Below are 15350 nucleotides of genomic sequence, written 5' to 3'. Positions count from 1 at the left end.
CCATTTTGAGTTTATTTTTGTGTATGGTGTAAGAAAATGTTCCAGTTTCATTCTTCTTCATGTCGCTGTTCAGTTTTCCCAGCATCACTTGCTGAAGAGACTGTCTTTATTCCATTGGATATTTTTTCCTGCTTTATCAAAGATTAGTTGGCCCTGTGTTTGTGGGTCCATTTCTGGGTTTTCTATTCTGTTCTACTGATCTGAGTGTCTGTTTTTATGCCAGTACCATAATGTCTTGATGATTACAGCTTTGTAATGCAGCTTGAAGTGCAATCTTCTTCGATGTTTTTCATAAGCTTTCTATAGTTTTCAGCATACAGATCATTTACCTCTTTGATTAGGTTTATTCCTAGGTATCTTATGGTTTTTGGTGCAATTGTAAATGGGATTGATTCCTTGATATCTTTTTATGCTGCCTCATTATTGATGTATAGAAATGCAACCTATTTCTGTACATTGATTTTATATCCTATGATATTGCTGAATTCATGTATCAGCTCTAGCAGTTTTTTAGTGGAGTCTTTAGGGTTTTCCATGTAGTATCATGTCGTCTGCCAATTTGTATGCCTTTTATTTCTTTTTGTTGACTGATTGCTGAGGCTAGGACTTCCAACACTGTATTGAACAACAGGCGTGAGAGTGGACATCGCTTCATTTTCCTGACCCTAGGGGGAAATCCCTCAGGTTTTCCCCACTGAGGATGATATTAGCTGTGGGCCATTCATATGTGCCTTTTATGATGTAAAGACATGTTCCTTCTGTCCCTACTTTCTTGAGGGTTTTTATCAATAAAGGATGGTGTATTTTGTCAAATGCTTTTTCTGCAACTATTGAAAGGATTATGTGTTTCTTATCCTTTCTTTTATTAATGTGGTGCATCACATTGATTGATTTGCAAATATTGGACCAGCCCTACAGCCCAGGAATAAATTCCACTAGATCATGGTGGAAGGTTCTTTTGATATACTGTTGGATTCAATTTGCTAGTATCTTGTTGAGAATTTTTGCATCCAGGTTTAACAGGCATATTGACCTGTAGTTCTCCTTTTTTGTTGGGTCTTCATCTGCTTTGGAATCAAGGTAATGCTGACTTCATAGAATGAGTTTGGAAGCTTCCCTTCCATTTCTATTTTTTGGAACAGTTTGAAGAGAACAGGTATTAACTCTTCTTTAAATGTTTGGTAGATATCCCCTGGGAAGCCATCTGGTCCAGGACAATTTTTTTAATGTTTATTTTTGAGAGAGAGACAGAGCACAAGTTGGGGAGGGGCAGAGAGAGAGGAAGACACAGAATCTGAAGCAGGCTCCAGGCTCTGAGTTATCAGCAGAGAGCCCGATGCGGGGCTTGAACTCACAGACCGTGATCTATTCTGGAGAATGTTCCATATGCACTTTAGAAGAATGTGTATTCTGTTGCTTTAGGAGGAAATGTTCTGAATATATCTGTTAAGTCCATCTGGTCCAGTATGTCATTCAGAGGCTTTGTTACCATGTTGATTTTCTGTCTAGATGATCTGTCCATTGTTGTAAGTGGAGTATTAAAGTCTCCTACAATAATGATATTATTATCAATGGGTTTATGTTTGTGATTAATTGATTTATATATCTGGGTTATTCCAAGTCAGGGGCATAAATATTTACAATTGTTAGCTCTTCTTTAAAAAAAATTTTTTTTTTGGTATTTATTTGTTTTTGAGAGAGAGAGAGAGAGAGAGAGAGCGAGCATGAGTGGGACAGGGGCAGAGACAGGGGGACACAGAATCCGAAGCAGGCTCCAGGCTCTGAGCTGTCAGCACAGAACCCAACGTGCGGCTCGAAACCACGAGCCGTGAGATCATGACCTGAGCCAAACGAAGTTGGATGCTTAACCGACTGAGCCACCCAGGTGCCCCTACAATTGTTAGCTCTTCTTGATGGATAGAGCCCTTAATTATAATAAAATGCTCTTCTTCATCTCTGTTTTCAAATCTAGTTTGTCTGATATAAGCATGGCCACTCTAGCTTTCTTTTGCCGTCCAGAAGCATGATAGATGATTCTCCATCCCCCCATTTTCAATCTGTAGGTTTCCTCACGTCTAAAATGAGTCTCTTGTAGGCAGCATATACATGTATCTTGTTTTTTATCCATTCTGACTCCTTTGTCTTTTGTTTGTGGCATTTAGTCCATTTACATCCAGAGTGATTACTGAAAGATATGAATTTAGTGCCATTGCGTTATCTGTAGATTGCGTGTTTCTGGTGATGTTTTCTGGTCCTTTATAGTCGTTGCTGCTTTCCCCTCAGACAGTCTCCCTTAGAATTTCTTGCAGGGCTGGTTTAGTGGTCATGAAATCCTTCAGTTTTTGTTTGTCTGGGAAAGTGTTTCTCTCTCCTTCTATTCTGAATGACAGCCTTGCTGGATAAAGGCTTCTTGGCTGCATATTTTTCCTATTCAGCATATTGAATATTTCCTGCCACTCCCTTCTGGCCTGCCAAGGTTCAGTGGACAGGTCTGCTACTAACCTTATATGTATACTCTTGTAGGTTAAGGACCTTGTATCTCTAGCTGCTTTCAGAATTTTCTCTTTATCTTTGTATTTTGCAAGTTTCACTATGATATGTCATGGTGTTGACCTGTTATTGTTGATTTTGAAGGGAGTTCTCTGTGCCTGTTGGACTTAGATGCCTGTTTCCTTCCCCAGATTAGGGCAGTTCTCAGCTGTAATTTGTTCAAATAAACCTTGTTCCCCCTTTTCTCTCTCCTTCTTCTTGAACTCCTATGATATGGATATTGTTTCATTTCATGGACTCAGTTCTCTAATTCTCCCCTCGTGATCTAGCAATTTCCTTTCCCTCTTTTTTCCAGCTTCATTATTTTCCACAAATTTATCTTCTATTTCACCTATTCTCTCCTCTGCTTCTTCAATCCTTGCTGTCACTGTATCTAGTTTATTTTGCATCTCAGCTATAGCGTTTTTAAATTCATCCTGACTACTTCTTAGGTCTTTGATCTCTGCAGCAAGGCTTTCTCTGGTATCTTCTATGCTTTATGCTTTTTTCAAGTCCAGGTATTAGTCTTATGACTGTTGTTTTAAATTCTTGTTCAGATGTATTGTTTATATCTGTTCTGAGCAAGTCTTTGGCTGTGATTTCTTCTTGACTCTTCTTTTGGGGAGAATTGTTCCATCTTGTCATGTTGGCTAAGTTTCTGTCTTTTGCGTGTTTGAAAAGCATGTCTTGCAGCTGAGAGTACTACTATACTAAAACGGGTCATACACTGCCCAAGGCCTGGCACTTCAGTAGGTAAGTGTTTGTTGTGTGCACTCTGCTGTTGATTTTGCCAGACCTCATTTTCTTAATACAGGAAAAAAGAATTAAATAAAATTTTAAAATAAAACAACAAAACCAATCCATTATCTCACAAAGAAAATCAGCAGAGACAAAAGAAAATATGGGGACTGTTTAATTTAGTGTGTTCTTTTTTTTAAGCATTACATATAAAATCTTAAGCATTACATATAAAAATAGACTAATCTTTATTTATTTATTTATTTATTTATTTATTTATTTATTTTAATTTTTTTTTTCAACGTTTATTTATTTTTGGGACAGAGAGAGACAGAGCATGAACGGGGGAGGGGCAGAGAGAGAGGGAGACACAGAATCGAAAACAGGCTCCAGGCTCTGAGCCATCAGCCCAGAGCCTGACGCGGGGCTTGAACTCACGGACCGCGAGATCGTGACCTGGCTGAAGTCGGACGCTTAACCGACTGCGCCACCCAGGCGCCCCAAAAATAGACTAATTTTTAAAAGACATTAATAACAAGCAACATGTATCTCTATTAAAAACATCATAAATAATAAAATTATAAAATGCCTAAATAGTATTATCAGAGTCACTTAGAAAATAATTTAAGAGGGGGAAGGAAAGATAAAAGAGAAACAAAGAGGAGGATAAAAGGGAAAGATTGGTAGAGAGATATAAAGCCAAATCAGAGAAAAAAATCAAACATCTCGCAACTATACCAGAGGAAAAAAGGCTGAAAAACACACATACAGAAAAATAACATGAGTAATATGGAGATATAAAAATTAGTATTGAGAAAACCCATAGGAAAGGTATATCATAATGTAGTACATTATACTACACTCACAATCATTCAGATGTAGTTACCATCTGTCTCCTCTATTCATTCATTTACTGAGATTTTATTTATCTATTTATTTATTTAATTTATTTTTATTTAGATCCATGTTTTAGTTAACACATAGTGTAATAATGATTTCAGGGATAGAATTTAATGATTCATCACTTACATATAACACCCAGTGCCCTCCTTAATGCTCACCTCCCATTTTGCCCATCTCCCCACAATACCCCACCAGCAACCCTGTTTGTTTTTTGTATTTAAGAGTCTCTTATGGGCCGCCTGGGTGGCTCAGTCGGTTGAGCGTCCGACTTCAGCTCAGGTCACGATCTCCCGGTCCCTGAGTTCGAGCCCCGCGTCACGCTCTGGGCTGATGGCTCAGAGCCTGGAGCCTGCTTCTGATTCTGTGTCTCCCTCTCTCTCTGCCCCTCCCCCGTTCATGCTCTGTCTCTCTCTGTCTCAAAAATAAATAAACGTTAAAAAAAAAAAAAAAGAGTCTCTTATGGTTTGCCTCCCTCTCTGTTTTTATTTTATTTTTGCTTCCCTTCCTCTAAGTTCATCTGTTTTGTATCTTAAATTCCACATATGAGTGAAATCATACAATATTTGTGTTTCTCTGACTGACTTATTTTGCTTAGCATAACACACACTCTAGTTGCATCTGCATTGTTGCAAATGGTAAGATTTTATTCTTTCTGATTTCCAAGTAATATTCCATTGGACATGTATACCACATCTTCTTTATCCATTCATCAGTTGATGGACATTTGGGCTCTTTCAATACTTTGTTTACTGAGATTTTATAGCATGATTTGGATCTTCTCAAATGCTTTTTCTGAATCTACTGGTATAATCATGTAATTTTTTTGTTTTTAGTTTGTTGATGTAATGGATCACATTGATAGATTTTCTAATGTTGAACCAGCCATGTGTACTTGTGATAAATCCCACTTGGTCATGTATATTGTTCTTTTTACACTTTTTTGGATTCAACTTGCTAATATTTTATTGAGGATTTTTGCATCTATGTTCCTGAAAGATATTGGTTTGTAGTTTTCTTCTCTAGTAATGTCTTTGTCTAGTTTTGGCATTAGCGTAATGCTGCCCTTAGAATGAATTAGAATGAATAGAATGAATTAGGAATTATTCCCTCTGCTTCTATACTTTGAAAGACACCATAAAGACTTGGTATAATTAGTTCCTTAAATGTTGGTAGAATTCACCAGTGAACTCATCTGGGCCTGGTGCTTTCTGTTTTGGAAGGTTATTAATTATTGATTCAATTTATTTTATAGATATGGGTCTATTCCTATTTTCCATTTCTTCTTGAGTGACTTTGGCAGAAACTGTCTTTCAAGGAATAAGTCCATTTTATCTAGATTGTCAAATTTGGAGGCATGGTTATTCACAGCATTGAATATATAGATCACTTTGGGGAGTATTGACATCTTCTTGTTTTGAGAGAAATTTTTTCCACTTAGTTAGATCTTTTAAGAATTCTCTCAATAATGTTTTGTAGTTTTCATCTGAGAAATCTTGCATATCTTTTAAAAATTTATTGTTAGGTATTTGATATTTTTAATACCACTATAAATAGTATTTTAAATTTGCTTTTCTGGAGAACTTGGGTGGCTCAGTTGGTTAAGCGTCCAACTTTGGGTCAGGTCATGATCTCGCGGTTCACATGGGTTTGAGCCCCGCATCAGGCTCTGTGCTAACAGCTTGGAGCCTGGAGCCTGCTTCAAATTCTGTATCTCCCTCTCTCTTTGCCCCTCCCCTGCTCATGCTCTGTCTCTGTCTCTTTCTCAAAAATAAATAAACATTAAAAAAATTTTTTAATTGCATTTTCCCATGATTTGTGGCTAGCAAATGGAATAATGGAATTAAAATTGATTTTTGTATTTTGATCTTCTATCCTTTGACCCTGAATCAGCTTTTGTTTGTCTTTTGTTAATTTCCTTATTTCCTTAATTTCATTTTTTTCCTTTTTTTCAGGCTTTTTATTTGTTAATCTGAATACATACATATACATGCATACATTGTATTTCCTTGTGCTTAGTGTTCTTTTCTTTTAACTGAGTATAGTTGACATACAATGTTATGTTAGTTTCAGGTGAATAACAGTGACTCAGTAATTGTACACATTATACTACACTGACAATCATTCAGATGTAGTTACCATCTGTCATTATACACTGTTATTACGGTGTTATTGACTATATTCCATATGCCGTACTTTTCTTTCTTTTTTTTAATGTCTACTTATTTTGAGAGAGAGAGAGAGAGAGAAAGTGCACAAGCAGGGGAGGGGCAGAGAGAGAGGGAGAGAGAGAATCTCAAGCAGGCTCTGTGATGCAGCACTCCATCTTAGGAACCGTGAGATCCTGACCTGAGCCAAAATCAAGAGATGGATGCTTAACTGACCGAGTCAGCCAGGCGCCCCCTGTGTTGTACTTTTCATCTCCATCACTATTTACGTATGACTAGAAGTTTGTACCTCTTAATTCTCTTCACCCATTTTGCCCATCTGCCCTCCCCCAACTCTTTTCCCTCTAGGGGAACTGAGTTTGTTCTCTGGAACAGTTCTAGGAACTGCCAGTTTGTTCTCTGTCTTTATGATTATGGAAACAAAGTTTCCTTTATTTTTAAAGGATCTTTTCTGCTGGATATAGAGTTCTTAGTCTATAGGTTTTTTTCTTTTAGCACTTTAAAGATATAATTCCATTTTCTGGGGCACCTGGGTGGCTCAGTCGGTTAAGTGTCTGACTTTGGCTCAGGTCATGATCTCATGGTCCATGAGTTCAAGCCCCACATCAGGCTCTGTGCTGACAACTCAGAGCCTGGAGCCTGCTTTAGATTCTGTGTGTGTGTGTGTGTCTCTCTCTCTGCCCTTTCCCCACTTGCACCCTGTCTCTATCTCAAAAAATGAATAAATGTAAAGATACAGTTCCATTTTCTTGTAGCTTCCATTATTTCTGATGTGAAGTAATATAAAATTCTTATCGATATTCTCTGGACTCTAATGTGTCTTTTTTCCTGTCTGCTTTAAGATTTATCTGTGGTTTTCAGCAGTTTGATTCTGGTCTACTCAAATGCGGTTCTAATTGTATTTATTCTGCCTGAAGTTATACTGAATTTCTTGGATCTATAAGTTGATGTCTTTCAACAATTTTAGAAAAAATTCAGTTATTATTTATTCAAACATTTTTCTATCTACTTTCATTCCTTCTGAGACCCCAATTACACAAGTGTAAAACCTTTTGATACCATTTCACATGTCCTGGATTCTCTTCTTTACCTCATTCTGTTTTTTTTTTTTTTTTCTATGCTTCAGTCTGGATAATTTTTATTACCACATTATGTTATTATAATTTAAGTTACCTGATACTTTTTTCTGTTTTGTTCATTCTGCAATTAAGCCCATCCAATGACCTTTCCATTGACGATAATTTTATTTTCCAGTTCTAGAATTTTCATTTGATTCTTAGAGTTTCCATCTATTTGCTGAGATTCTTCCATTTGTTCACCCATTATTTGCTGGTAAACCTTTACTGTATTTATAATAGTAGTTTTAAAATCCTTATCTGCTAATTCCAACATCTGGGGCAACTGGAGGTCAGCATCTATAGGCTATTTCCCCCTAGATTATAAGTCACATTTTCCTGCTTCTTTGTATGTTATTAAATTTTCATTCTATACTGTACATTGAAGGTTGTGGAGCCCCTGAAGTATGCTATCTTATTCAAAAGAGTGTTGAGTTATGTTCTGGTGTATCCTGTGAAAGCTTTGTTTTAGACTTTGTTAAGGGGCCAATTTTGTTTTTTCCCTGATTTATGGTCCTTTTTACCCTTTTTGGGTTTTAGTAGAAAACTTGAGATGTTTACAAGTTATTTTTTTGTTGTTAAAAAATTTTTTTAATGCTTATTTATTTTTGAGAGAGAGCGCACACACGCGAGTCGGGGAGGGGCAGAGAGAGAGGGAGACACAGAATCCAAAGCAGGCTCCAGGCTCTGAGCTGTCAGCACAGAGCCCAACACAAGGCTTGAACTCAGGAACCACAAGATCATGACCTGAGCCAAAGTGGGATGCTTAACCGACTGAGCCACGCAGGCACCCCAAGATGTTTGTCAATTCTAATTTGGTATAATCCAAACACCAAACTCTGTCTCCCCAACACCTGGCAGCAGCTGGAATCTCTGCTCTTTTTCTCTCCAGCTGTTGCTTTTTTTCTGGATTCCTTGAAGTCATGTGTATGTACAGGTTAGGGGAGAGCCAACAATCTGAGGGAATCTGTATGCAGATTTCAGAGCTCTGGGCTCTGTGGCTCCTTCCTTTTTAGGAGTTTCACCCTTACTTTCCAGCCACTCTGGCAGCCTTGAACTCTGACTCCTATATCATTATCCCATTAAGACTTTCCATTTCAGTTCTAACCTCTCATGTGCCTCATGAACTGAGAAGTACCTTTGGGTGAATAGTTGGGTAAATGTAGAACTCACCTCATTTTCTTCCTTTTTTCAGGGATTTTGATCCTTCTAGTTTCTGCCTGTTTGTTTTTTTTTTTTTTTTATTGCATTCCAGGCCTTAAAGGAGTGGTTTTAAAATACTTTATCTGAGCTTACTAAATATTTTTTTAAGATTTTTAAAAATCTTTGTTTTTTTTTAAATTTTTAACTTTATTTTTTATTTTTTAAAATTTACATCCAAATTAGTTAGCATATAGTGAAGCAATGATTTCAGGAGTAGATTCCTTAATGCCCCTGACCCATTTAGCCCATCCCCTCTCCCACAACCCCTCCAATAACCCTCAGTTTGTTCTCCATATTTATGAGTCTCTTCTGTTTTGTCCCCCTCCCTGTTTTTATATTATTTTTGTTTCCCTTCCCTTACGTTCATCTGTTTTGTCTCTTAAAGTCCTCATATGAGTGAAGTCATATGATTTTTGTCTTTCTCTGACTGACTAATTTCACCCTCCAGTTCCTTCCACGTAGTTGCAAATGACAAGATTTCATTCTTTTTGATTGCCGAGTAATACTCCATTGTATATATATACCACATCTTCTTTATCCATTCATCCATTGATGGACATTTGGGCTCTTTCCATACTTTGGCTATTGTTGATAGTGCTGCTATAAACATCGGGGTGCACGTGTCCCTTCGAAACAGCACACCTGTATCCTGTGGATAAATACCTAGTAGTGCAATTGCTAGGTTGTGGGTAGTTCTATTTTTAGTTTTTTGAGGAACCTCCATACTGTTTTCCAGAGTGGCTGCACCAGCTTGCATTGCCACCAACAATGCAAAAGAGATCCTCTTTCTCTGCATCCTCACCAATATATGTTGTTGCCTGAGTTGTCCATGTTAGCCATTCTGAGAAGGGTGAGGTGGTATCTCATTGTGGTTTCCATTTGTATTTCCCTGATGATGAGTGATGTTGAGCATTTTTTCATGTGTTGGTTTGCCATCTGGATGCCTTGTTTGGAGAAGTGTCTATTCATGTCTTTTGCCCATTTCTTCACTGGATTATTTGTTTTTTGGGTGTTGAGTTTGATAAGTTCTTTGTAGATTTTGGATACTAACCCTTTATCTGATTTTATTTTGATGAGGTCCCAATGAGCTTACTAAATCTTACTGGTGAGAGATTTAGTCAGATTCAAGCTCCTTTATCATTCCAGGAAGTAGAATTCTCCTCATGCAAATTTTCACCTTTCCTTTTTGGTGTAGTGCAAGTCAAACAAACAAAGACCTGCTAACTCTGGAATAAGCCTGGAGTATGAAAACCCTGACTTTTTTGAGGGGACGGCACTGCTGTTCAATGAATACTGACTACTGTTTATTAACGTGTTTTTATTAAAAAAAAATGTCTTAACCTAAGACTAGCATTTGACCTTCAAACCACTTGCTTAACCATTCCCTTCATTATCATGACAAGAAACAGGTCCACAGAGATTGAACTTGCTCTGGCAAAGACTGACTAGACACTTATCAAAGCTGTTTTCTCTTCCCGGACACCAAGCTAAAGTGTATTTCCCAGCCCTCTTGTATCTGGGAGTGGCTCTGTGACTAGTTCCTGCCCCAGTTTGCCTTTCTCTTACTATCTACCAGGTAGGTAATGCCAGAGCAGTATTTTCTTCTTTCCTTTTCACTAGAGTACTTTTAAAGACACTTTTGATAATGGTAGAGCCACAATATGGAAGGAGCCTGGGTCTGTAAATGAAAACTTGGAGTGGAATTTTCCTGCTGACTACTATTTGACTGCGATATGTGCAAGAAAATAATCTTTGTGTTAAGCTACTGAAATTTTGGATTTTTAAAACAGAAGTTATTGTTACTTATGCGAATTAACTTACACAGGTAATACCCTAATTAGTGGTAAAGATATGACTAGAAACTGGTCCTCTTGTTTCATTTGATGGTTAACAAATATAATTCCACTCATATGTAACTTACATAATTATCATATTAGTATACTAGTTGACAACAAAATTTACAACAGTTAAGAGCATGCCATTTAATTAATAGAAAAATGGTGACTTACCTAGAGATCTAATGCCTTTTTGTTCAAGAAAGCTATTTAAAAGATTTGTATTAAGGTTTAAAATAAATCCCAGTTCTGATGTAAGTTTCCAGAAGCCATCCTATGAAATAAAAAAGCAAATTTAAGCCACATTGTTGAAATTTAATCACACACATAAGAATTTATGTAATAAATAATGTTTCCAATTATTTAAATTCAGTTTATTAAGACATTTCTAAAATTTGTATTATAAAACATTTTTATTATCATTGTTATTATTTTTAAAATCAAAGTTCTTCAGGGGCGCCTGGGTGGCTCAGTCAGTTAAGCGTCTGACTTTGGCTCAGGTCATAATCTCACAGTTCATGGGGTTGAGCCCTGTGCTGACAGCTCCAAGAAGGGAGACTGCCTTGGATTCTGTGTCTCCCTCTCTCTCTGCCCCTTCCCTGCTCTGTCTGTCTTTGTCTCTCAACAATAAATAAAATATTAAAAAATGAAAAAAAAAGTTTAAGTCAAAGTTCTTCATACACTAGTGACATAGTATTGTTAGGAATCTCAAAAACACTATGGACAGTATGTAACAGATGGCACTTATAAAAAGTCTGGAAAGAGGCTCATGTGCAGGCATTTTAAAAAATGGTGTTATGAATTTTTTCTTCTAGTAATGCTTTGAACCAATGTTTCTCAAACTTTTAAGTAGCATGATTCCTTTTGTTCAATATTAAAAATGTGCCTTTATGAAGTCCAAAATATGAAAATGACAAATTTTTACTAAATATAAAATTGTTACGGTGAATATGCTCTTTAAAATGACCTTACTGTCCCCTGCCCACCCCAGCTAAGTCTCTACTTGAAAAAAAATTTTTTTTTAATGTTTATTCATTTTTGAGACAGCCAGATAGACCATGAGCAGGGAAGGGGCAGAGAGAGAGGGTGACACAAAATCTAAAACAGGCTCTAGGCTCTGAGCTGTCAGCACAGAGCCTGACGCAGGGCTTGAACTCATGAGCCATGAGATCACGAACTCGGCTGAAGTCAGACGCTTAACCAACTGAGCCACCCAAACATCCCTAAGTCTCTACTTTTAAGGCTGATGTTTATTACATATTACGAGGTGGTCGTAAGCCTGAACATGGGGATCTTGACCTTAAAGTATATCAACTTCAGATCCCAGAGGAGCTAATACAGAAAGCAGAAAGGTGGATGAGGTCACAGGCAGGTACACAGACTCTATGGCAATAATTTGAAAAATAACAGCAGTGGTATGTGCCAACTAGTACTAAACTAGTCCTAGGTGCTTAGATTTAAGAAAAACAATCTTTTCAGCCACTTCCTATGGAGAGACTATTACTATACCCACCTTGCAGATGAGATCACTGAGGTACAGAGAGGTTAAGCAACTTGTCCACAGTCAGACAACTAACAAGCAGCAGAGGCACCATGTAAGCTCTACTAGTCTGGCTGCAGGGCCCAGAGACAGCAGCATCTGCTGGCCTGCTTCCTACACTGCCTTCATGGACACTCTTCCAGGTAAAAAAAAAAAAAAAAAAAAAAAGCTGGACAGCTGTTATGATCATGTTCAAACCTCAAAACTGCTCTATGAGGCAGACACTATTGTTACTCCCAGTATATGGATGAAGAGACTGAGACTCAGAAAGGTTATCTGACTTGACTTGCCTCAAATCACAAAGTACTAACCGCGGCTCAAATGGAGTCTTACACTAAATCAAGTTGCGTTTCCACTTCGCTAAACTACTTTACATTAAAACAAATAATTACAGATATGAGGCTGGGTCTTAGTACCAGCGCAGGAACTCAGTTTACTTAGTGTTTATTAGCTTCACAAATGGAATGATAAGCTCTAACACAGTCTTACATGTTGAGTGATATTCCTAAGACCATATGTGAAAACAATTAGAGTATACTTACAGCTCTCGTCCTCTACGTCAAAGTGGGAAATTTACATAACTGCAATTCACCTGTTCTAGAACCTAGGAAATCAAGGTCTTACCCCATGACCCATGCAGGGATGATTAACTTTCAACTGAGGAATATTAACATTCACTTGCATGATATTCTAGCCTAACAGTTAAAACTAGATAGATAAATCCCATTATCAAGCACACCGTATTTATTGTTGACTTTTTTTTGGAAAATTTTTCTCAATGGAAGAAGCAGTGTATCGATTTACATTCTGCCACAAGTCACTTACCTCACTATTGTACTGATAAATGACCAGGTACTTTGAATAGCTCTGCTCTAAACTATGAAGCTAATTAACCACAGACTTCAGGAGAAATAAGACTAATACCTCAGTTTGTAGACTGAAGAGTTTGGTCCAAGGCACAAAATTCATCCAGCTTTGTTCATCTTTCTGTGCCTGAAAGCTTGCAGGAAAGGCACTTCCTGTTAGAACAGATTTTGCCAAACGACGTTTCTGAAATCTTGGTGTTTCAACATTTTTTGTTTCAGAAAAATGCCCATTACTTGAAGTAGATGATGAAATTATGGCATAAACATTTGCTGAAGAAGCCTCCAATTCTGTGTTAGCAAACAGATCTATCTGTGGCTTGTAAGCGGTGCTCGAGAGAACCGAGGAATTTTGAAAATAAAGAGGAGAACCAGAAGGGTAATGAAAGTCAAACTCTCTGGGTAGACCAGAGGAAGGAACTCTAGGAGGAGAGAAAAAAGTATTCGGCTGTGGGGGACAGTCCAACTCAAGAGAATTGCTAGCACAATTGTCAGTCTTATGACCTTGATAACTGTCAGGTAGATCAACCTGTCCAAAGTTACATGAGTCACCTGAATAAGGAACACAAGCAAAGGAGCTCAAAGGCAGGAGAGACAGTCTGAAAGCGGTAGATGACTCAAGGGAAGAATCACTACAACTGTCAGTTTGAAGGTCTTGGTCATTCTCAGATGGACCAGACTGTTCAGAGCTAGCAGGAGAAGCAAGACGAACCTTTGAACGATGTAAGTGGGAAGGACAGTGGAAACGAGAACCAATTACGGGCTCAACTTCCAAACAGGCTAACCTATGGGCAGCAGAAACACTGCAAGCACCCTGTTTTAGGAAAGGGTCACTTCTGTATAATGGTTCAGTTCCTGTTTGCTTACACGAACCCATCTGACTTATATCCAATGGCATTTCCACATCTTCACATGCGAAATTGAGTGTTAAAGACTTTTCTGATAGTGGGGAACTGAAGCAACCCTTTTCAAAATCTTCAAAAACTTCCAGCTTAGGTGATCCAAGTTTTCTGTTAGTCAAATGATGTCGCAGCTCTTCATTCCGTGTAGAGAATGCTGAGAGAGGCTGCCCGAAAGGGAAAAATGTAAGGGAAAACACAGAATAAAATGAACATCCTTCCTAGTAGTTGACTTCCAAGCAGACAAGCAGCATTGAAAAGAGGAGATATTCAAGATAATTTAAGTACAATGTCCTTGTTTTGTAGATACAGAGTCTGAGATCTGGAGAGAACAGCAACAATAAATACATCAAATATCTTAGTTTCTCTTTGTTCTTAGCATCTTGGAATTTCAATATCCCTCATTTTATACAAGAGGAAACCGAGGACCAAAGAAGGGTCTTGTACAAGATTTTATAATAGCAGTATCATAATGTGTAAATTAGCCCTAAAATAAGCTGATAATTTGAAATAAATTATTCTAGTCTTTTATACTGCTTTACAGCAATATTAGGAAACTGAGAAAACTGACAAAAATTTCGAAAGCTTTAAAGTAACTAAATGAATATATTTTTACACTAGACTTTGAATAACATGGGAAACAAAAGGGAATTAAGGATGCTATGTTACTACTATTATTTGAATGTTAAAGAGTCATTCCTAAAAAGTTGCATGTAAATAAAACCTAGTTTTGTATGAATTACAAGTTTGAGATATTTTGGAAATAATTAGCCTGGCAGCACCTGGCTGGCTCAGGTGCAGAGCATGTGACTCTTTTTTTTTTAAGTGTATTTATTTATTTTGAGAGAGAGAGGGAGACAGGGAGAGAGAGAGAGTGTGTGTGCATGAGCAGGGGAGGGAGAGAGGGAGGGAGAGAGGGAGAGGGAGAGGGAGAGGGGGAGAGAGAGAGAGAGAGAGAGAGAGAGAGAGAGAGAGAATCCCAAGCAGGCTCTGCACTGTCAGCACAGAGTCCTATGCGGGGCTTGAGCCCATGAACTGTGAGCTCATGATCTGAGCTGAAGTCAAGAGCTGGACCTTAACTGACTGAGCCACTCAGGCACCCCAAGCATGTGCCTTTTGATCTCGGGGATGTAAATTTGAGCCCCATATTGGGTTTGGAGATTACTTAAAAATAAAATCTTAAAAAAAATAATTAGCTTGTCATTTTACCAATGTAAAAGAGCTATTTTTAAAAAAGAGTAGTCCTTTCCCAAAGAATTTCCACAATGGTTGTGCAATGTTGTACTCCCACCAGCAGTGCGTGGGAGTTACGGTTGTGCCACATCCTCACCACATCTAGTACTGTCAGTCCCTTTTAGGCCATGCTGGTGGGTATGTAAAGGTATTTCCCTGTGGTTCCAACTTGCATGTTCTGATGTACAGCTTTTTTCATATGCTTGTTTGCCATCTGTATACCTTCTCTGGTGAAGTGTCTGTTCAAATCCGTTCATTATTTTATTGGATTTTCTTATTATTGAATTTTAAGATTTCTTTCTATATTTTAGATAAGTCTTTGCCAGG

General features: G+C 37.8%; 1 protein-coding gene across 4 annotated transcripts in view; it reads right to left on the bottom strand.

Annotated features, from left to right (window-relative positions):
* Positions 1-15350, bottom strand: part of PARP4 (poly(ADP-ribose) polymerase family member 4) — a 119699-nt gene that overhangs the window by 9824 nt on the left and 94525 nt on the right. For 3 of the 4 annotated variants that reach the window (XM_045443741.1, XM_045443731.1, XM_045443752.1), the window contains 2 exons: positions 12953-13957; positions 10663-10762 (listed from right to left, as the gene is read on the bottom strand). In XM_045443741.1, coding sequence (XP_045299697.1) covers positions 10663-10762; positions 12953-13957 — 1105 coding nt within the window. The remainder of the gene's footprint in view (positions 1-10662; positions 10763-12952; positions 13958-15350) is intronic. The other variant, XM_045443756.1, reaches the window with a different exon arrangement.

This window comes from Leopardus geoffroyi, chromosome A1 (assembly GCF_018350155.1).
Source record: "Leopardus geoffroyi isolate Oge1 chromosome A1, O.geoffroyi_Oge1_pat1.0, whole genome shotgun sequence".
In the NCBI taxonomy this organism is placed as follows: Eukaryota; Metazoa; Chordata; class Mammalia; order Carnivora; family Felidae; genus Leopardus; species Leopardus geoffroyi.
Note: the sequence above shows the minus strand (reverse complement) of the source record. Positions and strands in the feature narration are given on the sequence as shown.